This window comes from Carya illinoinensis, chromosome 3 (genome assembly GCF_018687715.1).
Source record: "Carya illinoinensis cultivar Pawnee chromosome 3, C.illinoinensisPawnee_v1, whole genome shotgun sequence".
NCBI classification, from domain to species: domain Eukaryota; kingdom Viridiplantae; phylum Streptophyta; class Magnoliopsida; order Fagales; family Juglandaceae; genus Carya; species Carya illinoinensis.
This window is the reverse complement of record NC_056754.1, coordinates 52,375,151-52,402,515: the sequence shown is the minus strand read 5'-3', so window position 1 is coordinate 52,402,515 and position 27,365 is coordinate 52,375,151. Positions and strand designations below refer to the sequence as shown.

At 35.0% G+C, this 27,365-nt stretch overlaps 3 protein-coding genes across 4 annotated transcripts; 2 read left to right on the top strand and 1 right to left on the bottom strand.

Annotated features, from left to right (window-relative positions):
* Window positions 1-1,588: 1,588 nt before the first annotated feature.
* LOC122305261 (3-ketoacyl-CoA synthase 2-like) lies at window positions 1,589-4,224 on the top strand. Its single transcript, XM_043117650.1, has 2 exons — window positions 1,589-2,389; window positions 3,113-4,224. The coding sequence occupies exons 1-2, from the start codon at window positions 1,787-1,789 to the stop codon at window positions 3,917-3,919; spliced, it is 1,410 nt and encodes a 469-aa protein (XP_042973584.1). The 5' UTR covers window positions 1,589-1,786; the 3' UTR covers window positions 3,920-4,224.
* A 2,127-nt stretch (window positions 4,225-6,351) lies between these two features.
* Window positions 6,352-9,326, top strand: LOC122305260 (3-ketoacyl-CoA synthase 2-like). Of its 2 annotated transcripts, XR_006241062.1 has the most exons (3): window positions 6,352-7,263; window positions 7,860-9,072; window positions 9,294-9,326. XR_006241062.1 is itself a non-coding variant. In XM_043117649.1 (2 exons), the coding sequence occupies exons 1-2, from the start codon at window positions 6,676-6,678 to the stop codon at window positions 8,691-8,693; spliced, it is 1,422 nt and encodes a 473-aa protein (XP_042973583.1). In that variant the 5' UTR covers window positions 6,352-6,675; the 3' UTR covers window positions 8,694-9,326. The 2 variants fall into 2 exon arrangements, 1 of the variants encoding a protein (XP_042973583.1); XM_043117649.1 differs by having other exon boundaries at window positions 7,860-9,326.
* A 7,015-nt stretch (window positions 9,327-16,341) lies between these two features.
* LOC122305259 lies at window positions 16,342-18,788 on the bottom strand. The gene is made up of 3 exons (XM_043117648.1): window positions 17,772-18,788; window positions 17,468-17,660; window positions 16,342-17,125 (listed from the first exon to the last, which is right to left on the bottom strand). The coding sequence occupies exons 1-3, from the start codon at window positions 18,162-18,164 to the stop codon at window positions 16,524-16,526; spliced, it is 1,188 nt and encodes a 395-aa protein (XP_042973582.1). The 5' UTR covers window positions 18,165-18,788; the 3' UTR covers window positions 16,342-16,523.
* Between the last annotated feature and the right edge of the window lie 8,577 nt (window positions 18,789-27,365).

Here is a 27,365-nt window from a genome sequence, read left to right as displayed (position 1 = left end):
TTGATCCCTCTCCTCAAATCCCCCCATATCAAAATAAATAAATAAATATGAATAAACAAGTTTCACGTGATCCTAATTAAAGATCATATATATATATTCTTAGTTAATTTACATTAATAACATAATACAAGTACTAATTAAATCTATCTATTTTTATCAGTTCAAGGTTTTGTAACAAATTATACTGATTTTATATAGTATCAGAATAAAAATCTTGAATTTGAGTCTTGATGCTACACCTTATCTATTTAAATATTAAATATTTTACGTTTTAAACTGACTCATTGAGAGAGAGTCTGACTCAAATGTGAGGGATATTCGAGAGTCTAACTTACATGTGAGAGAGAGTACATTTAATAAAGATGGTGATTTCACACTTTTAAATAATTAGTATTAAATGATAACAAATTAATCACATATATATTGCTCTTGTACTACCACAATATTCTTTTTATTAAACCAATTAATTAAGAGACAGTAAATTAATTAACATGACTTGATTTAACTAATATTCTCTTTGAAAAAAAAAACTAACAAAAACACCAATATATATATATATTATACTAGACGACATGAACTTCTGGTAGAGATTCCCCATGATCAAGACAAAACAATTTGCATGCCAATTTTGAATATGTATATATCTCTCTCTCAAGGTGTTATTTTTTCCACAACAATTAATTAATTAAATAATAATTTGTGCAAGTCTCAAATTATAATAAAAAAAGTATTGCACCTTCCATTCTTTTATAAAAAAAAATAGACATCACCATAAAAAAAAATGTAAAAATTTACATTTTCTAGGGAGACCCTGTTTTTTTTTTTTTTTTAAATGGCCTATATATGGCTTACACATTTTAGATTTATAAGATTTATATTCTAAAATAATTTATATCATATAATTATATAAATAGTGTGGATCGAGTAAAGATTTTATAATAATATTTATCTTAATGTTAATTAAATATAATATGTTGACTTCTTTCTAAGGGAGAAATGACTGAAACCGGGCCGGTTGAAGTAGGTGGAGATTCTTTATCAATTCACAAACCATGCATCGATGCCCACATTAATATCGATCTCGTCACGCACTAAAAGCCACATTAATATCGATCTCGTCACAAACCATTCACAATTTGATTGACGGGCTCCAATGGCTGATCCATTCGGACCAAACCACATTACATTTGCGCATTACAGCTTTTCGGAAGAACAAATTCAATATTTGCCCAAACATTCACAAAAACAAGCCAAAAATGTCAATGTCTCAATTACAACTCAGATTAATAGATGTTCCAAGTTTTTCACATAAAATAAATGACTATAAATAAATAATTTTCTTGTAATACATTGGCCGATATCTAAGAAAAGAATACACTTAATTACAATACCCTTAATTACTTGATTTGCTGGATTCGGAGGTCTGGTTTGGTCTGGTGCGGTGGGTCCGGTAAATAAGAATTCCTACCTAACCAAGTGAGGTGGTCTTCATTGGTTGGCGGAGTTGGAGAAGCCGGCCCGGATAAAAAATAGAACAGAGCCAACAGGTTGATGCATGCTACGTGCAGTACCATATGAACAACCCACAGAAATTCTTTTAGCTATTACTTGTCCTTTATGAGATATATAGAGCTCGGCAAGCTGTTCATGTTCTTCATCAACTTTGAACTTTCATGAGCGAGCATCTGCTAATATCTCCTCCATATAAAATTAGTCTCGGAGATTTAGGTTTTGCAGCAAACCCTTAACCCTCATTCACGTCCAACTTGTCCAACAAACAAAAAACATGCTTGGTTTCAGAAGTACCATGATGTTAGAGAATCTTCATGAGCACATCAACAAACTCCTCAATCTCAATTCTCCTGCACCACTACTACTTCTGTTCTTAATATGCATATTCTCATACATTTTCATCACCAAGCGTTCGCGCAAAGTTTTCCTGGTAGATTTTGCATGTTACAAGCCACCAGACACCCAAATGTGCAGCAAAGAAAAGTTCATAGATCGTTTCAAGATCTATGGAAATTCCAACGAGACCAGCATTGAATTCATGAGAAAGCTTCTGGGGAGGTCTGGATTGGGTGAGAAGACATACATGCCGTCATATTTGATGAGAGATCCTCCAGATGTGAGCCTTGTAGAACAAAGGAACGAGGTTGAATCCGTGATGTTTGGAGCAGTGGATTTGTTACTGGAAAAGACGGGAGTGAATACTCAGGATATCGGGATAGTAATAGTGACTAGTACTATTCTTAACGTGGTGCCATCTCTAGCTGACATGATTGTGAATAGGTATAAGCTGAGAGAGAATGTTCTGATCTACAATCTTACGAGTATGGGTTGCAGTGCTGGAATTAGAGCTATTGGCTTTACTCAAAAGCTACTCCAGGTTCGTTAAAATCTCTCATGTCTTAATAGTTGGATCTTCTGCATGAATAATATATACAACGTACAGTAGAATTTAGAAGAAAATTCGTCTCTTTCAAGCAAGCTAGCTAGCTAGCTCTTTAAATTTCTTCTTGGATTGAATTTGCTTGCGTGTAAAAGGTCAAATTAGTAGTCAACCAGCTAATTAATTATTGGCATATGTATGAAATCATACGTACGCACTTCGTACAGTATCTAGCAAAACAAAAAGATGAATGCTAGATATACTCACGAGTTGTTCAAATATTGTGTATTTTAAAAAAAAAAAAAAAAACGATTGGAGTCTAACTATTAAAAAATTAATGTTTTTATATATGTCTCATATTTATTCATTTATTCAAAATGAATTTATGATGATTACATATTTAGAACTCATAAGTACATTGAGGTAGATATGATTAAAAAAGATCAAACATGTATCGCCTTAGAGACCATAATTAACACGACATATATCACTCCAATTAATCCAAGCATCATTCTGCTTGGAATAATTGCAAGTTTACTCACAAAGATACAAAACATGAAAAATATTATTATATCCATTGAATAATATAGTTTGTCGCGCGCATTGAATTATTTAAATTTTTAATTAGATCACAACTTGTTATTGATCTTTATTCTCCTAATCAAACCAGTTTGATTATTAGCACTTGCTAAAACTGTGTTTTTTATGGATTCTCTACAGGTGCATCCTAATACCTATGCCCTTTTGGTAAGCCCGGAAAACACCATGCAAATGATCTACAGAGGCAACGAACGCTCAAAGCTCTTCCTGAATTTCCCACTTCGTGTTGGTGGGGCCGCCGTCCTCCTCTCAAACCGGCCTTCCGATCATGACAAGGCCAAATATCAGCTCATCCACACCGTCCATACCCACACCGCCAGTCTTGACCGTTCATACCAAAGCATTTACGAAGAAGAAGACCCTGTCGGAATCGGAGGCGTAACCATCACCAAAGACCTCTTAGCCGTCGCCGTCGAGGCCGTTGAAACCAACATCCACGCACTTGGTCCCTTAGTTCTTCCCATATCTGAAAAAACCCGATACCTCGCAAACTATTTCGTAAGACACTTCCACTTGGCCGACGTCAAACCCTACGTGCCAAACTTCAAGAAAGCTATAGAGCACGTTTTCCCTCATGTCGGTACGAAACCTGTTCTGGACGAGTTTGAGAAAAACCTAGGATTCAACGAGGCAGATGTTGAAGCTTCTAGGATGAACTTGTACAGGTTTGGGAACACTTGCAGTGCCTCAGTTTGGTATGCATTATCTTATGGGGAGGCAAAGGGAAGGATCAAAAAAGGTGATAATTTGTGGCAGATTGCATTTGGATCTGGATTCAAGTGTAGCAGTGCAGTTTGGCGAGCATTGAAGACTGTTAATGGTGATGACAAGAGGAACCCATGGAAGGATGAGATCAAGAATTTCCCGGTTGACGTGCGGCATATTCAGACTTTTTCCGAGTTATTTGAACCCACCAAAAAGAAATGAGAGGGCCCTCGGGGATATCACAATCGTTACAAGTGGGGATAGAGCGGCCTCCTACGTCCAAAAAAGCACACAATCGAGAAGGTGGGGTTAGGATTCTATATATATATTTGCGTTTATTACTCTTGTTGTCGATCTCTGCTTTTTGTCTTTTTTTAATTCGTCGATGTTGACGACGGCTGTTCTTTCTTTTTTGTCTCTTTCACCCACAAAGTACTTGAACATGCATGCATTCAATATTGGGATACATGGTGTCGACAGGAGGTAGCACCGGTTTCAAATAAGAGTCTACAGCCGCCTCCCGAAAATGTATGCCGAATAGTGCATTTCGGTTTTTTTTTTTAATCATCATAAACATTTTTTAACAAAATAAAAAATCACAATATTATTTAAAAATATTTTCTTAATCACTAAGTAAAAAAAAAAAAAAAAAGCAATCGGGACACAGATTTGAAACACATATTCGGTAACTTTAGTATTTCTCTTTCTAATAAAGACACAACTTGAGCAAAACGTTAACTCATTGGAACACTATTTTTTTTTTTTTTTAATAAATTGTTGGAATATTGTCTCGCTTTGGATTTTGAAGATTAGGCCATATCTATTTTCATTGATCTGTTTAGGTCATGTTCACCGGCCATAATATTCACAGGTACAAATAATACTCGGTGTGTTAAGATATAAAATAAAATAAGAAAATTTATATATTTTTTTCATTAATTTAAATTTTAAGTTTAAGTAATGATTTCACATAATATCAAAGTAGAAGTCTTGAATTTGAATATTAACTGTACACTCTATACCATTTTATTAAATATTTCACGTGTTGGGCTACCCATTAAAAGGAAATTTGGATCACACATGAGGGGAGTGTTAAGATATAAAAGAAATAATAAAATCTATATTTTTTTAATTAGTTTAAGCTTTTGGAACAAGTAATAATTTCACACTTAGTTTATTTTTTATTTTTTTAACCTTTATTGCCTTTAGCCTTTGGTTAATAGTTGGACGGACCCCCGAGTTATTTGCATGAATTTCAAGGTTTCAACTGGCGGTACATATAGACACATAAAATGAATACTACAACTTTTAATGTTGCTTGTATAAATATTTTGGACAGTATTAAATATGCAATAAATGTTATAGGATCTGTTTTATATATCTATTTCTCTCACATTTGAGCCCATCAAATTTGTATATAATAACTTAAAGAGTATGCTCAAGCATTACATAGTAGATATATACTGCTCCTTAATTTGCCACCGTCGAAACTAGCGCTCAATGGTAAGATTGGAAAGGCCACTCCAGCCCATTCTTTCATGGGCCACATCTATTCGGCCCATTGGGGGTGCAAGTCAAACTCGGGCCTGATCCAAAAGTTTGGCAAAAAGGGCGAAGGGGCCACAAAGCCTGCCGCCTTTTGATTTGACTGCTATATATGCCGAAATAACGATACAACTCATTTGCTACTTTTCTTATTTTTTTTAATTTTTTAGAAATATTTGTTTTATTTAATAATTAAAAAAATAATTATTAATGAAATTGTATATTTTTTAAAATTTTTTTCTTGATGATTAAAAATGTTGAAAAAATACTTAAAAGAAAAAAAAAATCAACTACAAATAGTAGTAAAGAAGGAGTAATGGGATAGTAAGCTCCACGCCGGGCTGGCTCGATCATGCTTAATTGGTCTCTGTTTTCCTAATTTTCCACGGTGGGTAAAACGCCGACGTGCTCGCATGCTGACCATTCTCGTACAGATACAATAATGGAACTGTCGGATGGAAATTATTGTGAGTGAAAGTCGGTGGAAGATCAATTCATTCAAATACTCATGTTTGATTTTTCAAGTTATGATATTTGCAATTGCGTAACTCTCCTTAACTTTTTTGAAAAAAATGAAAAAAAAAATGATATTTATATGTAAAAAGAAATTGATTTTTTTTTTAATAATAGACTTACAGTACTTATTTTTAAAACAATTACGTAATGTTTATACACTCTATAATTATATATAATATTACTATTTTTTTCTTTATTTAATTACGCTTTAAAACTCCGGAGAGGAATTAGAGGTGGAAGATTATTAATTAATGAGAAAAGATACACAACCTCTACACACTTATATTTTTTTTTTATCAAATATTTAATATATAGATAATGAATAGAAGAATTTAATTAGTTTAAGAAGAATAAATTTTAAAAAAATATGATGTATAGAGATTGAGAAATTGTGTAATATTGCTCTTAATTAATTTCCAAGAAGAACCTTATTTCAAAAACCTAGCATGCATGCACCTCTCTACCGCACATTGATTGAAAGTGAACGTACCGAATGATATATTTCAACGATATAAAAACGACCGATATTTACACCATTAATTATCGTTCAAAGGATCGCGATACCTTGTGTACGTACAGAACAATTTGACGGTCAAATTAAGCATGCAAATGAGTACTAGTCCGAGTCGCCGAAGTGGGAAATTTCAAGCTTAGATCGATCCGACCAACCGATCGATCCCACGTAGTATTCTAAGGTGGCTGGGGTAGGAATGCAAAATGGGCTTTAAAATGGGCATAGCCAGTAGCATTACTGCAGTACTGTATACTCCAATGGCAGTCACTCCAACTCTCTGGTAGTTCATTTTGAGCTTCTGCTCTTGAACTTCCATTTTTATAGATCTCCATATATAGAATCTCCATGTTTTTTGTTTCTGCAAAGAAATTAAACCGTTAGCTAGGGCAGACACGTACACCATATGTTTGGACGTTTCACTATGATTTTAGATCATAATCTGGGAAGTTTCCAGCTTGCACGACTTCTGTGCTTAGCCTCCCTGATTTATCTCTTGTCAAATATTATATTTTTCATCACCAAACGTTCACCCAAAGTTTTCTTACTAGATTTTGCTTGTTACAAGCCTCCACTCACTCAGATGTGCAGCAAAGAAAAGTTCATAGAAAGGTTTAAGATATATGGGAACTCAAACGAGGCCAGTATAGAGTTCATGAGGAAACTGTTGAGGAAATCAGGATTGGGTGAGAAGACATACATGCCATCGAATCTGCTGAGGGATCCTCCGGATCTGTGCAGAGAAGAGACGATGAGAGAGGTTGAGACAGTGATGTTTGGCGCAGTGGATTTGTTACTGGAAAAGACGGGAGTGAATGTTAAGGAAATAGGGATAGTAATAGCCACAACTAGTAATCTTAACGTTGTACCGTCTCTTGCTGACATGGTAGTTCATAGGTATAAGCTTGGACAGAATGTTCTGGTCTACAATTTTACGACAATGGGATGCAGTTCTGGACTTAGAGCAGTAGGCCTCGCCCAAAAGCTACTCCAGGTTTAGTAACTACTTTGGTTAAATCTCTCAGTAGTACTGTCCCAATCTTCCACCTCCCCCCCGTTTTTATTTGTCTTTTGGCAGATTTTTGCATGTTGCTTTTCCTCTAGTACTACCGTTTTGGTAGTAATTTCATAGACAGACAAATATGTTTTAAAAAACTTAGGTTGATCGTGTTTTGGTGTTTTTAGAATCAAGCATTAATGGTAGTGATTTTACAAATAAATGATAATCAGAAATCTAAGATATAATTTCTATGTGTATATATATTATACACTGTTAATTGCTCCAATATGACAAGCTGCTTAGATTCAAGAAAAAAGAAAACTAATTTCAAAAAGTATATATGCCTCTAGCTAAGAATTACAAGTAACGTAATGCTACATATAGTTATTTTTGTATATTTTCTATATACTTTATTAATATGATTAGTTTAATCTATTTTTTAATATACAATCAATTATATCAGTTGAGTGAATAAATTATTAAGTAAAAGTAACCGTATAAGTAATATTTGATTAGATTGAGTAGTTTTCGACTTGCTAAATTAAGCTGTGTATACGTAATTATTGGATCCACGTGCTCTTGTCTCAGAGGTGCACCCTAATACATATGCCCTTTTGGTTAGTCCAGAGAACGCTAAGCAAACAATCTACAAAGGCAACGAGAAGTCCAAACTCTTCATAAATTTCCCATTTCGTGTCGGTGGGGCCGCCATTCTTCTTTCAAACCGGTCGTCCGATCATGACAAAGCAAAGTACGAGCTTATCCACTCTGTCCACACCCAAACTGCTAGTTCCGACCGTTCCTACAAGAGCATTTTCGACGAAGAAGACTCCGAAGGAATATGGGGTGTCACCATAAGCAGAGATCTCTTAGCGGTGGCCATTGAGGTTGTCGAAGCCAACATCCGTGCACTTGGTTCCCTCGTCCTTCCCTTATCTGAGAAAATCAGATACCTCACAAACTATTTTATCAGATACTTTAACATCGCCGATGTTAAACCCTACATCCCAAACTTCAAGAAAGCAATAGAGCACGTGTTCCCACATGTCGGCACAAAACCTATTCTGGACGAGTTTGAGAAAAACCTAGGGTTCAAGGAGGCTGACGTCGAAGCTTCGAGGATGAACTTGTTCAGGTTTGGGAACACTTGCAGCTGCTCTGTTTGGTATGCGCTGTCTTACGGGGAGGCTAAGGGGAGGATAAAGAAGGGAGACCGCTTGTGGCAGATTGCATTCGGGTCTGGATTCAAGTGCAGCAGTGCAGTTTGGCGTGCTTTGAGGACTGTTGGTGGTGACGAGAGGAACCCGTGGAAGGATGAGATCGATGAGTTTCCGGTGGACGTGAAGAACATTCAAACTTATTCCAAGTTATTTGAACGACCAAAAAGAAACGAAGACGGGACTTTGGGATCCATGGATTCATAATTGTGAGACGCTTTGAACCGGCGGCACCTATTATCTGTATTTGTCGAAAATTAATGAGGAGTGGACACGTATGCTATGCTTTATGAAACATTTGTGAGTGCGCAATAGGCGATAAATGCCTCCTCCCCCCCCTCGGCGACCCCCCCTTCTCTCTGCATTCTCATTTCTGCAGATCCTGCCCCCACCCGACCACCCTCTTCTCGCTGCGCTTCCCTCTTCTCTTTGCGCTCCCCATTTCTGCAATCTCCCCCCACCCCGCCGACCCCCTCTCTACGCTCCCAGTGGTCCCGATCTCGCACACCGATCTCACACACAAACCCATATTCCGTCTCTCCTGTACGCCGATCTCGCACACCGACGAACCGACCAACCCATCATGGTAAATGCTAGAAACTATAGGTGAAATGCAATATTTTTGTGTGAACCGACTGCCCTATTTTCAATCTATAGGTGAAATAATTTTTGTGTGAAATCCATCCTTAATTTTTGAGTACATGCTAGAAACTATACTACAATCTTTTGCATGATTCTATAATTTTTGTGTAAACCGACTGTAATTTTTTCATGATTCTTGCATAATTTTTTTTTTCTATTATTAAGTGTTAATGGCAGTGTAGATAAAAGTAGTTCAAACGTGAGGCTTGTACATGGCCATTTCAGTTTCTTTCGTGTTCGGGGGATAGAGAGACTGAATGGGTGAGGATGACGAAGATGGGGAGGCTGGGTTTCGAGCGAGTGAGAGCTTCTTTCGTGTTTGGGGGAGATCGAGCGACAGAGAGACTGAATGGGTGAGGAAGACGGAGATGGGGAGGCTGGGTTTCTAGCGAGTGAGAGTTCTTTCGTGTTCGGGGGAGATCGATCGATAGAGTGAGACGAATGGGTGAGGTATTGGCTTCCGAACCGAATCTCCTATTGCGCGGCATAATGGGTAGTGTGTAACCAATGACGTGGCATATTTCTATTGGCTTCCGATATTTTGTGTCTGCAGGAGACACCGGCGTGAAGTTATTCTCTTCATAATTTCCTAGAAGAAAATAAAATGCCAGTGGGAATTAGCGATAGATCACTTTATTTAGTAACTCTCGCTACAATAATTTGTTTCTGTCGGTTTTAATATTTATTGTTGCAATAGCTTGTTTTTGTCGCTGTAATATAGGGAGGTTCGGGTGGCAACTCTAGAGTAACGTGACGTGAGTAAGTGTGTAATCATGGAAACATATCCCGAATCTCGTGCAATTACCTTGGGCCCTAACAGGCCAGATCTTGGGCTTACCATGAGCTCAGTAACCCTGTCGGCTCTATCGCTAATAATAAGGCTTTGGTTTTATATAATTGTTTTAACTAATAAACTTATCAATATCTAATTGTGGTGTTTGATATGATAACGTAATATTTTAAAGTTAATTTTATTATAAATTTAATCTAACCTATTATATGAAGTTATGTTGATGTGTAAATTTACTTTTATAAAAAAAAAAAGAAAAAAAGAAATTTGTAGCTGCAGGAGTCGTTTTGATTTTATACAAAGTTTTAGAATACGAGATTGTGTATATGCTTTAAAGGCTTATGAACTAGGCTTGTGCTCCAACTCCGACGTAATAGGAACAGTGCCTTCCAACTTTTGATTCCGACTTCTGTCAGAGTCCAAATCGTATTTCAACTTTGATTGAAAGTCGAAACTATGACTTCCGATCGAATCTCCGACTTCCGATTAAAGTTGGAATTCTGACTTCCGATCCGAACTCCAACTTCTAAATGGGTCCATTATGAACCCTATATAAATAATAATAAATATAATTAATGTAAATATATAATTCAGAAAGTCCTAAATAATTTAGAATAGAAATAACAGTCAATTTTAAAGTTGGATTAAACAATCCATAAGAATAAACATATTGATTCAACTAAAAGGAAAAACATCATCTACCACACCGTACTTGATCATTCAGAGTTCCGTTATTAACTTATCATTATCCACATTCCATCAGTCATCGACAATTATAATAAGATTCACAATTATATCAGTGAAATGATAAAAAGTATAAGTTAAATAGATTTATGAAATCATAAAAAGAATTAAATAATAAATAATAAATAAATAAAAAGTAAAATAAAGTTACCATCTTCAAGCCTATAGCTCTAATCATCAAAGAAATGAAGGGAACGAAGAAAGAAATGAAGTGAGGAGTGACCTGGTGGTGTGCAAAACTGTGTTGTTCCTATTTAAATGGAACGGTGCCGTTCCTGTCACTCAATTGAAAAAAAAAAATTAGATGCATCGTTTTGCATCTAGATTTTTTTAAAAAAAATCAAAAGTCAGAGTCAGAATTCAGAGCTCAGTGTGGCTCCGACTTCCGTTACAGAGGCTGAATTACTCTAATTCTTACTCCGATTTCCAAACACTCTAACTCTGCCAAAGTTTGAATCGGAGTGGGAATCGGATGGATCAAAAATTTGCACACCCCTGTCATGAACACATTGGACATGACATTACAGAAAGAAATTAAGATATTAGTTAATAATTTTCCAAAAAATAAAATTAATATATAAAAATCAATTTATAATCAATTGTAAGACTACATTGTGATGATTTTTGTTGTTGGTTAATTACAAATCAATTTTTCTCTTCTTACCCTAGATGTTAAAAAGTTTCTCAGGATTTTAAAGTTTCAATCAACATGATATTCATTAGTTTTAAGAAATCGCCATTATTTCTTTGCATTTTACTAATTAGGTTCATCTCATGTTAATTAATTGAATATCTCTCCCTCCACTCCCTCCACCCGTCAGTCATCACATTGAAAATTAAAAAAAATATAAATATAAAAATAATGAGTAATGATACACATCGATCACATTATTGTCTGATTCTCATTTTACTATTAGATGATAAATTTTGTATAAAATTTTCCCTAATCTAATGATACCTTGAAAAAATCGCAACCTAATTGGCTAGCTTAATTATTTGAAACCCATCAAAATCCTGGTCGAAAGATCACAATTTTCCTGCATGCATGGGTTGGTCCAGAGGACAGGATGGAGTACAATAACACGAGCAGTGAGAAAAGTATGATCATGAGATGAGATATTGAATGATGAAATAGTTTTTGGGATTCGCGCGTAAGATTAATATCAATTACATCGAGCATGCTCCACATGACGTTATACGTACGTTCATGCACTTCATGATCAAAACGAGAATTAATATATACCAGTAACCAAACAGAAAAAAGGTGGTGCAGAAACTTTTCATGAATTCAAAAGCTAGGAATCCACTTTCTGACAAAGTACTCCTCGAACTCGCGCAAGTCATGTTTAGACACAGCACATGTACATCCAACCATAATAATATTCTCATGTATTCTGTGAGTGTGAGGTGGCCCATAAATTGTGACAGAAAATGGCCATTCATGGCACAGCTAGGGAGTCGTGTGTTGTGATATACAAGTCTCTTTGAGTCTTTGAGAGATAGATATATATGGAACGAAACTCTCATGCCCTTTACACAGATAACAGAAGGAAAAGGAAAAGGAAATTGAAGAGATGGCAAAACAAAACAAAACAAAACAAAACAAAAAACTTTCTTCTTCTCGACCTCTTCTTCTAATTTCTTATATAAAGTCTGGTTTCAAAGGGCTCAGGACGGCTTTATCACTATATTTCAGGGAACACATCGAATATATGTTAGAAAATAACCTAACTTGTGAAGGCCCAAAACAAAACCTTACTTCTTTTGGGCTCCACTACTGAACAATACCCTTATCCAAACCCTACAACCAGATTAATTTCTTGTGTACTCTCTCTTAGGTGGGTCAAGTTTATTGTATTAAAAGAGATTTTATAAAAAAAAATTTATAAATTAACGTGATTTGATGTATTGTGTAAAATCATTTTTATTATAAAATAAATCTAACATATCATATAAAATTATATCAATTTTTAACCGCACTTCTCAAAAAATTATTTAAGTAATTCCCTTTATTGTTTATATACTACTATTATTCTTATGAGGCAAACAAACAAACAAAAAAAACCTGCATCATTTTTCCATTCATGTTACCAAACACATGATATTTTTTCTTTTCTCTGAGCACATATGAAAGAAAGTAGACATGAACGTTCCTCATCTCCCTTACTTTATCATCCTAGTACTTCCCATCCTTCTCTTTTTCCTTTCTTTCTACCTAAGATGTCAGTATTTTTTACTTTTTAACTACTGTTTTTGACTCTTGAGGGAACAGAACAGATTCAGATCAGAGAATATATCACATGTTGCTAAAAACATCCCAAGTCATGATGAGTCGGTGAGGGGGGAATTAATTAATTAATTAATTAATTAAACCATGGTAACTCTATGAGGTGAATGAAGTTTCCTGTTTTGTTTTATATTTGCCAATGCAATAACTTTTCCCAGAAAAACCCATTTAGTTGTGCAGTGTGCACAGTGGATAGGCCTCCCAAAATGTATAGCAGACAGAGGGTCTGATCAGCAGCCCACTAAGTTAAAAGCTGACTACTTTAGAAAAGGCTTTGTACCTTCCTAACGCATGCTTCATCACTGTATTTTAACATGGGGTTTTTAATTAATTACTCTACTTAATTTTGTAAAAAAAAAAGGGGTTATTATTTTCTTTTATATTCTAATCTTTATCAGCTTATGAAACACGTGATTAAACATGGAAAATATTCTTTAACGCAGTTCATACACATCGAATGTGGAGACAGCCATATCCTCGAGTTTGCTTTAGGAGAAAGATTTGGTGGTATTTTACTCCATGTATATATACGTTCATCTTTTAACGGGGTTTGCACTTTGCATTGGCTTGAAGCAAGCAAGATTATGCGGAAATCGAAATTCTTTTTATGATTTTTAAAACTATTTAATTGAATATTTTACGTGTTTGTTTGTTTATTAAGAATAAAATCTAGTAAACAGTTAAATTTATCTATTCTTATCAGCTTTTACTTTTAAAACAAGCGACGAATTAGGAAATTACTTGAATGGAATCAGTTCTGTGGGTGAAAGTTACCTCATGAGAATCCAATTGGCATATATGTATGCATGAAGATTCAAGACAAGCTTCGCAAGTGGGTTAAGTATTTGCTAAAATGACATTAAAGTCGTACACTTTATGCAAAGGGAAGGAAATATATACAAATAGCATAGAAAAAAAAAATAAAGTCTTCGGAAAAGGTTTTTGGAATTCAAACTTTGGATAAAAGAAACCCCTACACGCAATTACACGAACACAAGATATGTGATTCGACTTATTTTTTTTTTTAATTTAATTTTTTATTTTTTTGGAAATTCTAAAAGATAGCTTCACAATATGTCATGACACTTCCATGTCATAATCAGTTGCTTAGGAAAAATTGCTTAAAAACACGACAAAGATAATTAAAAAGAAGAAATAATTCGTTAACAACTAAAATTAATGAAAGGAAGGAGGGATTTTGAGGAAGTTTGAAGTAAAAGGAGAAAGATCATAAGAGAACAAGGAGTGCAAATAGGTGGTAGTAGTCCTACCTTCAACATCAAGTTATTTGTTGAAACATCCTCAGTAACCAACCGTCGTTGAGTAGACCACCGAATTGAACCATAGACAATTATGGAATTTATGTTCATATTTTCATGGCCATCACAAAACTAGAAAACATAATTTTTTTTTCCTTATTGATTTTTGCAATGAAAACTCTCTTCAATTGCTTGGCCTTGTTTAAATGCACAAATTAGCTGAGTGCACTTCATTTTTAAATTATTTTAAATATTTAAACGCATGATTCATTCTCTTCTGAGTGCATTTCAAATATGAGATTATTGGTTGAGCCTCACACCAAACAAAACTCAGATTTCAGATTATTGATGGACCCCACCTGACAAATCCACGTGAACCTACTTTGGCTGCAATAGTAGCTTCCGTTATTTGCCTTCAATTTTTTCTTTTCTTTTTGTAGGTTTGGCGACGAAAATGGGACAAAGGTGTCAGATGAATAATACCATTTAATGGTAGGACTCAATTATTTTACAACTTTAAATAAATATACTTAAACTCATCTTAACATCTAAACATACTTTAAACCATCTTACATGAATCCCACAAGACTCACTCAATCATCTCAACTCACTACTATTTATAAAAAATTCAACTCAATACCCAAACATAGCCTAAAAGTTATAGATATATATAATGCGTCTATCTTTCTCTTAAATAATTAAAAAGAACCTCAGTCCCAACATCACTTAGATCAAAAAATAATCTAATTCAGATGTTTTCATTGCCCCTCCTCACGAACTTGACATATACCTTCGATTTAGGTTTGGCAAGATGCCTAATTTATTTTAGCTCCTCCTCCACTGTTGTTGAACAGATTTACCATCCCTTCCATTTTTGGTGAATCTAATTGATAAGCAACAACCAAACTGCCTTATGACATGGATTGTAACTTTTGTACTGTTCCATTACTCCTTACTTTCCAATCTCTATAGCATCGCTGCCTCGTACTCGTATCATCCTCGCTAATTAAATAGAAAAGACTCAAAAAATTAAGAAAATAAAAATGTCAGAACCTAGAAAAATTCATTATATATATATATATATATATATATATTAGAATAATAATATTGCCGACATTTTTTTTTTTTGGACAAGAAGTGTTAAATTCAAATGAAGTGTACGATTAATATCCACAACATTTTATTTTGTCTTGTCTAATAACATGAAGAATCAAAGTTAATTAGGAGAGATTTGGAAGTGAAGATTAGAATTTTAAATTTAAGATAAGAGTTTAAAATATTAATTTTAATAATATTATTATATTGAAATTTAAAAAAATTATATTAAAATTAAAAAAAATTAAATTATTTATTATATTTTATATAAAAATTTAAAATAATAAAATAAAAATTTTAAATTTGAGATAAAAATTTTTAATTATTAAACCTGCCTTAAAAGTTGGTGAGCGGTCTCCTTCAGAAAGAGATTCACCAATTTCTCAAAGCTTCTAGCGTAGCTTTTCTTTTTCTTTTTCTTTTAAGATTTTTTAGCAAAGCTTCTGAAAGGACAATTTTCCTATTATAAAATGACCACCATGCCCTTACAGCCCAAAGACCCCACCTTTTTTGCTTTTTCTTTTTTTGCTTTTGTTTTTGAAGGAACATGGGCTAGACCGAAGCGGGCAAGCAGGTGAGGATTGCTTTATATATTTTAGCAAAAATACTAAATTCAACAAAATCAAAATGATTGTAACCTGACTAAAAAAATAAATTGTATTTAATGGAAATACACAATTTCCGATATACCCCCAGTGGTCCCTCTTCAGTAAGTACTAAGACACACAAACGACAAAACTCCCTGTGTGTGTATTAACAAGGAAGTATATCGTAATAATAATAATAATACTAATAATAACAATTTTCCAACCAACACAAATTTCATTTTATTTTATTTTAAAAAAAAAATTATTTCCGGTGGGCCTTCTGACGCTTATCATCTGAAGTCAAGAACGCCTTCCTAGGTTTCTTTTATTGTCATCTGACACTGTCCACCGGAATCAAATCCACTTTGCAGTAGATAATCTTCAAATTTATACAAAACAGACGACCTTTTAATGCAGATCAAGAACATTTTGTTTTCTTGTAAGGAGCTTCTTCTAACCAACTATATCCGTTTACACTTTTATTCATATTAAGAGTAAAATCTACCCCTCCCTTGCATTAAAAAAAAAACAGAAGGGGATATGATTACACACGGTTATAACATCTGTAATTCTTTCAGATCTTAGTTTTATAAACCCACAAAAAAGAAAAAAAAAAAAATCAAAACTTCACGGCTAGTCCTGTTCGATCACCGAAGCCAAACCTGTCACGATCCTAACCCCAACCATAGGACCTTTGGGCTTAACCTCCGGTGGTTTCCATTCTTCCGCCACAGTCGACTTCTCATCTTCCTCTCCACCACTTTCGCCCATAGCGAACACCGACTCCCCCAAATCGATCTCTTCCACCGACTCCCCCAAATCGATCTCTTCAGCCGACTCCCCCAAATCGATCTCTTCCGCCGACTCCCCCTCTCCCCCACTCCCTCCCAACTCGACGTTGCTCGTCCTAATTGACACCATAGGCTCGGGAGTCGTCGCCTTTGAGGTGGGCAAGCAGCGGCGGTGGGGAGAGAGCCATTTCGCCTTCACGTACTCCTCTTTTCTCCACGGCGGGATGTGCATGCCTTTCTTTTTTAGACTTTGCTTCGCGGCCTCCGACACGATGCCAATGATCTTCTGCAGACGATCGGTCTTACCGACGAATATGTACGGAAGGATCTGGAGGATGGCCTTGTAGCTCTTGGTTGATCGAGCTATTTCGAATTCCGATCTGAAATCTATGTCGATCAGATATCTCTCGCCTCCCATGATCACGTCTATGTATTCATACTGTCCTGTGTATATAAATTTTGAGACAAAATTCATTTTCTCAGAAAGTTGTACACAAAAAGGTACTCACTTGGAAAGGTTGAGATTTTAGCCCTAGTTTTTTCATTTCCATCAATCTAATGTCCCATATATTCTCGACAAGCAAACAGAGCACTTTAAAACTGAAAGAAATTTGTGTCCTCGGTAGAAGAGAAATTTAAGTTTGATATTAATTCCCTGATTCAAATGAATTAAGAATTTTTGTTTTGTTTTAGGGAATTTCTATCTGCTTCCCACCAACCAAACATGACAGAGAGAGAATTTTGCAACACATAGAGACACGAGTTTCAGAGAGAGAGAGAGAATACCGGAGGGATGGGAAGGAGATTTTTCCCAGCGAGATTTGCAGACAGATGCGTCGTATCCCATAGCCAGTAGCCCATCAGTGACAACGTTCCTGCAAAACTCGTCTTTACGCTTGCAGATCTTGTTCTTCTCGACGATCTTCGCCGTGTCCGCTAGCAAATTCCTCTCCCACACGCTCGCGCAAGGCACCAGACCCTGTGTCCACAGACAGAAACATTTCTCAACTACACGTACGAGACTTTGCCGGATATCGAGGGAAAAAAAGAAAAGAAATAAACGAGACTTTAAATTCGAATCTCATTTTACCTTCAGAAATTCCAAAGCTTCAGTCGAGAAAGAAAAATTAGAATCGTTGTAAAAGTCCAGATCGTCTTCGGAGCTATCGGTACACCTCCGATTGAAGCAGTTGCAGCGGTTGCGCCCGCACTTAATCGCACCGGATTGCTTCTCGTTATTCTCTTCGATGAAGTTCTGCACCATCTTGGACAGGCACAGGGAACTCGGCTCGAACTCAGACGACGAGCCATTACAGACGTCCTTGTTAAAATGCGGCTCCTCGACACCGACCTTCTTTGCGGCGGAAATCCTGAGAACGTTCGGAAACTGCCACTCGAAGAGCTGCTTTAGCCGTGACTTCACGACCGGCTTCACCGGCTGAAACTCTTCAGGGGTGTGACAATCGACCGGCTGGATCTTCATTGGGGAAGGATTGATCAGCGTGATCAGTATCACGAGAAAATTCTCGACTGCACTCCGATATTCAATTTACCATTTTAACCTCTACTTACAAAAAACATTTAGGTGCTTCAAGAAATTATAGAGCCTATCTGAATCCTAATATCTCTGACAACAACAAAATCACCGACCGAGCACGGATCTCCGCCTTCACTTATAAAATTTGAGGACGAAGACTCCGGTAATTCGGACAAAAACCGAAGCGCTTTTCAGCAAAATCCAAGACGCTTAACCAAAAACTGAAACAGGTACCTACAATCAGCGATTATTATAAAGTATATTCGAGAGACAAAGCATGGAATAACTTCCAAACTCTCCCAAGTCAAGAAAAGAAAAAATGTTGCTTTTCCGCAGGGTTTTTCCAAAATACGGTCAGTTTTCCCGAAATACGCGACGTCAAGGTAACGTGAAGTTTGCACTTTGGTAACGAGAAAAATAGTCGGTCGCCTGAGTTTCCATTTTCCGGCGAGTACGAACTTCGCGGCGGTGGGAGTCGACGAGACTGGGAGAGAGAATTTGAGTGGAGTGAGGCGTGAGTTTGTAGCAGTGGCTCTTGTGGGACGGAGGGACGATAACAAGGTGAGACTAGAAGATGTGTACCATTTTAAGGGGAAATCGTGAGGGGGGTTACTTGATTAGGATAGATTTGACACGTGGATATCCGTCGTGTCGAGTGGTGAACCCGGTTGAGAGCTTGCACGATGCCACGATTATGGACCGTCTAGTACGACAAGGGAGATAACGAAATGTCGAGAATGCCCCTACACTTCTGTTGCCCCGCTCCTGATACAGGTAACAGTACTGATATAGACTGAAGTTTTGAAACGACTCCCGAAGAGGTAGTTTCTTCTCAGGTATTGTTTGGCTAAAATGCCCTTCACGAGAGGTTGGAAGAAAATTAATCGTGACAAGCATGTGGTCCAGTAGGCATGGGGACAATGAGGGTAGGATGGTCATACCGGTCTCTAACTTCCCAAACCAGTTCAAAGCCCGTTGTTTCTTTGTTTGGGGATGGTAAGTGGGAAAAATGGGAAGTTAGTTGGAATGCCTGGTTGAACAAAATGGCCTCAGAATGGGACCCACTCCAAGAAGAAATACAAAAAAACAAATATCGATAATAAATTGTGAGAGTGAAATAATGTGTTTGGAAAGCTCGTAGACAAATGTTGTACCGTCGCGTCATCGTCTCGGAACTTGGAGTACTTCCGCTTCCTTATATCATTATTAATTGATTATGTATATGTAAAGAATATTTTTAATAAATATAAAATAAATTTTAATTTTACTTATTTTATTTATATAAATCTTTATTTATATAAATCTTTATATTAAAATAATTATTTTTTTATTATATAACAATAAAATAATATAAAATAATTTTAATTTTGATTATTCATATTAAATCTTTACAATTGATTATTTATTTATTATATAATAATGAGTAATTTTTTAATTATTAATTTATTTTTTTATATCATATTTTTTTATTCTACCTATTTATATGTTAATTAGGAATTATATTCTAATTAAATTATGGGTTAAAAATTATATTTTTTCGATTGTTTTTTAATGCTAATAATCACAAATGTATAATTAAACTCATCTATTTTATATAAATATCTTAATTACAAATCAAATTTCTATATTTTTCATCCAACTATATTTTGTTGAGAAAAAGAATTTGAAAGAAATAAATAGTGATAGTAGCGTTGAAATGTGAGAGAGAGAGAGTTATAGATAAATAATAAAATAAGAATTTAGTCTTTATACAGTATATATCAAATTTGATATTGTCCTTACATATACTGTAGCTAAAAGTTATAAAATTTACTAATGGCTAATCCGTAGCAAGTGAATTTTTTGTCTAATAGTTAAAAAGTACACTTTCTTCGGGATATAAATAATCCAATAAGAGTGCTCTTGGGGTGTTTGAATTGGGAGGTGGTTTCACCTCTTCTCAACACACTCATCTCATTTTAAGAGTCCTCTTTCAGTCACCAAAGACATTTTGAAAAGCATTTCATTTTTTATTTTATTTATTTCATTTTTTATACAATTTTTAATCATCACAAACATTAAAAAAATCACAACATTATTTTTAAAAAAATTTAATCGTTAAGTTAAAAAAATTAAATTAAGACACAAATTCATGACACTTTTTCGGTAGAAATAACTGTATCTTTTAATTTCATTTTTATATTCTCTATTAACATGTATAATAAAATACAATATAAAAAATTTAATTATTCATATATTTATATGTTTTATGTAATTTATGCGATTTTAAAGTATATTAGTCTATCTGTTTGATAATTATAAATTTAAAATGACAATTAATATTAATTTTTCACAGATGATAGTTATTTTATTTTCAAATCTGTGTGTAAAATAAATCATTTAAATTATTCAAATAATAATATTTAATTTATAATTTTTAAATTTTAAAAATTATCTTTGAAATTAAATAATGTCAAGTAAGCAATATACGGTACAAAAGTTTTAGAATATAAGTAATATCAAGTAAGCAATTATTGAAACAGATGGTTAAATTAACATGATTTAATATAATTAGATATATTATGATAAAAAAAAATTAGGAAAATTCTTCTTGTTGTGACGCCCCCAAATTCCGTTTGGGATCGGACGGACATTTGAAGCGTCGAGACATGCAACACAAGGTTACCTGCCCCCGTTCATGACATATAAGATGCAATATTCCTAACATGCATTTAACAATATGCAATATTCGCAGCGGATAAATTTTTTCTTTAGCAATACTATGCACCAAATTGAAAATATCTCAAATGCTTAAAACATACTTCATACATAAAAATCCATTGAATAACTAAGATCACAACACTAGTCCAAAATGGTTATGATCCAAAAAGTAGTAGAGATGCAACTCAATCGTACAAGTAGTAATTTACGTTAATTACTATATCAACATTTATGTCGCACCGTCACTTAGTCAACTGCGTCTAGTTGATCAGCTCCTGATTCTCCTTCAGGTCCTGTAACAAGATCTGCCATTCGGGGGGAATGGTAGTTGGGACTACCAAAGTGAGATTTGATTACAAATCTCAGCAAGTTAACAAAAAACTTCCATACAGACTAATGATACATGTATGACAGTAAAAGCATAAATGCATAATCAAATTTATAAGTAATTAAAGCATAACTTAGCGTACAACATAGCATAATTGACATAGCTTAAATGGAATCATGAACTGAACTTGACTTGACATGAACTTAATCTGAAACTTGACTTAGCATGAACTTGCTCTGAAACTTGAATTAACATGAAAAATACATACTCCACAGTTGTTGTGGCCCCATGTATTCTACACAAACTTGACTTAACATTAAAAATACATACTCCACAGTTGTTGTGGCCCCATGTATTCGACATAAACTTGACTTAACATGAAAAATACATACTCCACAGTTGTTGTGGCCCCATGTATTCTACGTGTAAATACATACTCCACAGTTGTTGTGGCCTCATGTATTCTACACAAACTTGACTTAACATGAAAAATACATACTCCACAGTTGTTGTGGCTCCATGTATTCTACGTGTAAATACATACTCCACAGTTGTTGTGGCCCTATGTATTCTACGTGTAAATACATACTCCACAGTTGTTGTGGCCCCATGTATTCTACACAAACATAATGTACTCAAGATGAAACGTGACTTGAACATAACTTGAAATACATGACCAACTTGAGATAGAAACATTTCGTAACATGGCATAACATATAATAGACAACATATTTAACATGACATACTTGCAACAGTGAATATTACATGACTTGACATACATGTAATAGATGGCATACTTAGCATGACGTACTTGTAATGTACAGTAATACATAACAGAATATATTATGTAACAGATAAAAATTGATGACAGAATAAATTCTGTATAATAAACAATTACGTGATAACTTGGCGTGGGATGACATATATGATAACACACATACATACACTATAGTTCTTTTACTTAGCACACATACACAGTAGACTGCTAGTAAGTTAAAAGCTAACTTACCTCGATTTCCGCGTTTCTTATAAAACCTCAAGCGCGATCACGAGGAACTGTAATTAGTGATTCTTAAAGTTAGTACTAAATCACTAATAATTTGAAATATGGAAAAATACTAACTTAAAGAGTAAAATTTCCATTTTACTTCCTACATGTAGGAAAATGACCGTTTTACCCATAACTTAAGGATTTTGCATACTAACTCCAAAAGTCACCAAAATTTACATGCCTCATGTAAATTTTATCCTCAACTCAAATATCAATTTAGAAAAATTTAAAACTAATCACAACTATTAAAACTCCATAGGGCCGAAATTCTCATATGCTATTTCTATTGATTTTTGTTTCTAACTTGTTTTGATCAACCTTTTGATCTATGACTTATAAATATGTGATCTTCAAACCAAACCATCACATGGTTTAAAAAGATGTCCTAAAACATATATAAGCTTCTAATTCAAGATCACATGGTTAAAAATTAACCAAAACATAAATTTAGCCAAGAACATCCACACTTTGGCTTATCTGAATATCTCTTTGTATAAAATTTCATATCTTTGAAACTAACATCAAATATCTTCAAAATAATAATATAACATGTATATAAGATGCTTAGGATCCTCCAATAAAATTATCAAAGTCATTAGAATAGGTTTAGACCACCAAAGAGTTAAACTTTCTCAAAATAGAAACTGTTTTTCTTCTTCCAGTTTCTAAGTTTCTAAATCTAAGCAAATATTTCATCAAAACCTTCAATCATGCAAAAATCCTCAACCAATAGTCATATATACATGTTAACAATACTCCATAAAAATTTCGGACCAATATCTATCCATTAGCTTGGTCAAAAACTCCAAACTATAACATATTCTCCAGTTTATCTCCCAGAATGACCTTTCTATAGTTTACACAATATTTGACTGACCAAATGATCTTCAAATGGGGCAAATAAGATATCCATGTAAACTAGACTAAAAAAGGAACAACTTATATGAAGGAGACTTTATGATAAAACACTTACAACAGCTTCGAAATGGGCATGCAAAAGAACTCCTAAAAGCTATCCGAGAGAGAATGTTTGATATTCTTTTAAAGAAACGTGTAAATGAAGATAAGTTCGTGGGTGATGGCTGGAGATGCTTATGGAAGAGATAAGGGAGATGATAAGGCTGGAGTTGAGAGTTGAGTGTGGTTTTCTCCTACCCAAAATATCTATAAAATATTATCTCAAAATATTCTATCCAATAATATCTATAAAAATCAGCTCAATATATTTTCCAAATGTGGAGTAGACTTGGAAGAGTAAGGTGGCTAAAATCTTTCTATGTGTATTTTAAATCTCTATTCTTAAGATATTTTCCAAATGTGTATTTTGCTTAGGTGTCATGATCTCACACCTTGATTTCCTTCACAATTCCATCTAATGGTTTCTCTTTGTGCCAAGTATCTAATACTATTCATTATGTGTGGTTAAGATCTTGCCAAGTGTCCAAATAAAATATCGCTATCCTAATTTGGACATTTCACACTATGATTTTGAAAACACTGCGCTCAGTACATTTACCGAGGTTACTATTCACTCCAAAAATAAACGTAATAAACTTATTACTGAAAAATTCTAAATATTTAATTAAGCCTAGTGGTGTAGACTATAATGTATTCTGACACTTTTAACTATCTCAAATAATTAAAATCGCATTTCTAGCACCATAGTGAGTGATAACACTAACTATGTTGACAGACTAAAATTTATGCGATTAGTCGATTCGTGTAAACTTACAGAGTTTTCACGAGGTTCCTAAAGTCAATAGAAATTCCTTAATTGAATTTCTAGCGGGCTGTTACACTTGTCATCCTCACACTTCATACACCACACTTATTTTAATTTTTTTTTTCATTTTTTCTATGATAAATATGTAGTGTGTGGATAATAAATAAAATAATTTAATTAGTTTAATAAGAATAAAATGAAATAAAAAAATAAAAAATAATATTTTAATATATAAAATGTGTGATGTAGAATAATGTGTAGCATTCCTTAAAAAATTATTATTAAAAATATCATATCAAACTACGCAAATAAGACACCGAGGTATCAAAAGTCTTGCTTGCATTGAATTTACCCCAGCGAAACCAAATCAATGGGTTTTTTCACCCCGAGTCTCAAGACTCTCTAACCCTTTGTATTGACTTAAAATGTAAAAGGCGGATGGATAGGATAGGCTTGAAATCCAGTACATTATGACTAGTTTTTCATTGGGTTCACTTGTACATATATGCTTAATTGAAAGTTGGGAGAATTTCTTAAAATGTAGGCACTTATGGTTAGATATTTGTACGCCCAATCATATTATATATTATTAGAAAATTGTTACAGATATAAACCAATTACATAAAAATAAATTTACAAATCGACATGACTTTACATAATGTATTAGATCTATTTTATATTAAAAGTAACTTGACAATCTAATTTACTGCATCTAGTTCAATGGACAACAATCTCTCAAGTCTCTTTTTCAACCTTTATTTTAAGTTGTTTTACGCAATTTTCAGGTGTACTCTTAGCTTTAGGGATGGAGGGGAGTGTAGAAGAGTACTTGATTTAATGCTCACGATAGAAAATATCAACTCAACTTTATTAATCTGTTTCTGTAGTCATTTATACAGAGGGATTTCAAAAGAACAATCTAAGAGATTTGTACAGCTAGGAAGATTTTATAGTTACAGATTTGAATTACAAAAATAAAACAAACTACAGCAACTAGAGAGCATGAGACTCGGCTTGTTGGTTACTGCAGATAACGTCCAGATTTGTTGATGAGTTTGAATGATATTGTTATCTTATGGAACTTTCCTTAATACGCCCCCGCAAAATTGAGCTTCCATCGGCAAGACCAATTTTGGCTCGTAGAAATTCTGTGCGTTCCCTGGACAGTGGCTTAGTCAGTAGATCAGCCAATTGATCTTGAGTATGAACATGACTTACTTTAAGGGCACCTTTCTGGACTTGATCGCGCACAAAATGAAGATCGATTTGAATATGTTTCATTCTGGAATGTTGGACCGGATTGAAGCTGAGATGAGTAGCTCCAAGATTGTCACATAGAAGAGAATGTGGTATTTTTAAGGAAAACCCCAGTTCTTGAAGGAGACCAAGTAACCACATTGTTTCTGATGCACCATTGGCCAGCGCACGATATTCTGCTTCTGTGGTGGATCGAGCAACAGCACGTTGTTTCTTTGAACTCCAGGAAATAGGATTGCAGCCCAGAAAAGTTATATAAGCTGATGTGGAAGTGCAATCATCAATGTTGCCAGCCCAGTCTGCATCAGTGTAGGTTGTTAAACATGGTGCTGCAGTGAATTGGAGGTGAATACCATGAAAGATGGTTTTTTTGAGATAGCGAAGAAGTCTCTTAGTGGCAGTCCAATGAGTGACTATTGGCTTGTGCATAAACTGAGAGAGCTTATTCACAACAAAGGATATGTCGGGCCGAGTGAGGGAAAGGTATTGTAGGCTACCAATAACACGCCGATACTCCGTGCTATTTACAGCAGTTGTACCATCTACCAGGTGAAGAGATTGAGTGGTTGACAACGGGGTACAGACATCTTTTGCACCATCCATGTGTGTAGATTCCAGGATGTCACGAACATACTTGTGTTGAGAGAGAAAGACACCTGTAGTAGTTGGTATAACTTCCACCCCGAGGAAGTAATGAAGAGAACCCATATCTTTTAAGGAAAATTGATTACCAAGCTTGGTAACAATATGAGCGATAAACTTTTTGTCATTACCCGTAATGACCAAATCATCAACATAAACAAGGAAATAGCAGATACTGGAAGCATTGCGATAAACAAAAAGAGAGGAATCAGCTTTAGAATTGTGAAACCCAAGTGCTAAAAGAGCAGTTTTTAATGCTGAATACCAGGCCCTTGGGGCTTGTTTGAGACCATAAATTGCTTTCCTTAGCCGACACACATAATCAGGATGAGACAAATCCTTGAAGCCAGGAGGTTGCATCATGTAAACAGTTTCAGTCAGACTTCCATGTAAAAAGGCATTATTTACGTCCATTTGTTTTAAGGACCACCCATTCATGACTGCAATACTCAGTACTGTCCTTATGGTGGCTGGTTTAACCACAGGACTAAAAGTTTCATTATAATCAACTCCAGCTTGCTGATTATAACCCTTGGCAACAAGCCGGGCTTTAAATTTATCAACTGAGCCATCTGCTTTCCTTTTAACTCTAAAAACCCACTTACAACCCACTGGATGACAGTTTATGGGAGGAGGAATTAAATCCCAAGTACCATGTCGCATGAGAGCAGTCAATTCACTAGACATGGCTTCACGCCATTCAGGATGAGACACAGCTTGAGTCACACATGTTGGTTCTAAAGGTAAAGGAACGGAATGCTTGGACACAGTGTGAACTTGCTTGGGTTTAAAAATTTTGTTCATAGATCTAGTGGTCATGGAATAGGTTCGGTGGGAAGTGGATTAGGCTTGTACAGGTGATGATGAACCATGAATTAAACGAGATGCAAGTGGATGTGAAAGAGAATCATGTGAAACATTCATATGTAAATCGGCATCTGAGTTCAGATTTAATTCACAAGCATTATCATTCGAATCACAAGGAAAAGAGGGAAAGATGGAGGGTGATGTACCTGGAGGTTCAGCTCGAATGGCACCTGCAGATGGGGTGATCGATGAGTGCGATCTCATCGGCCAGGCCTTTAATGGCATGAAGATACTCCGGAATTGAACGATTGTCACGTTGGATCAAGGTGAGCTCCTCCTTGAACTACATAGCCCTGGTACGTGATTTACTAGCATACATGGTGGAGAGTTTTCTCCAAGCATCGTAGGAGGTTTTTGCTGTGGCAATAAGAGGGGTAATGGTTGGAGAAGTAGAGGCAAGAATAGCACTAAGAATTAATTTATCTTGCCTAACTCAGTGGTGTTTGGTGGCTAGAGACGATGGGGTACCGTCGGAGGAGGGGCAACGGAATGCACCAGTAACGTAATCCATAAGATCGTAGCCGATGAGGAGAGCCTCAAACTGAGCTCGCCATTGGGGAAAGGAGGAAGGTGTGAGAT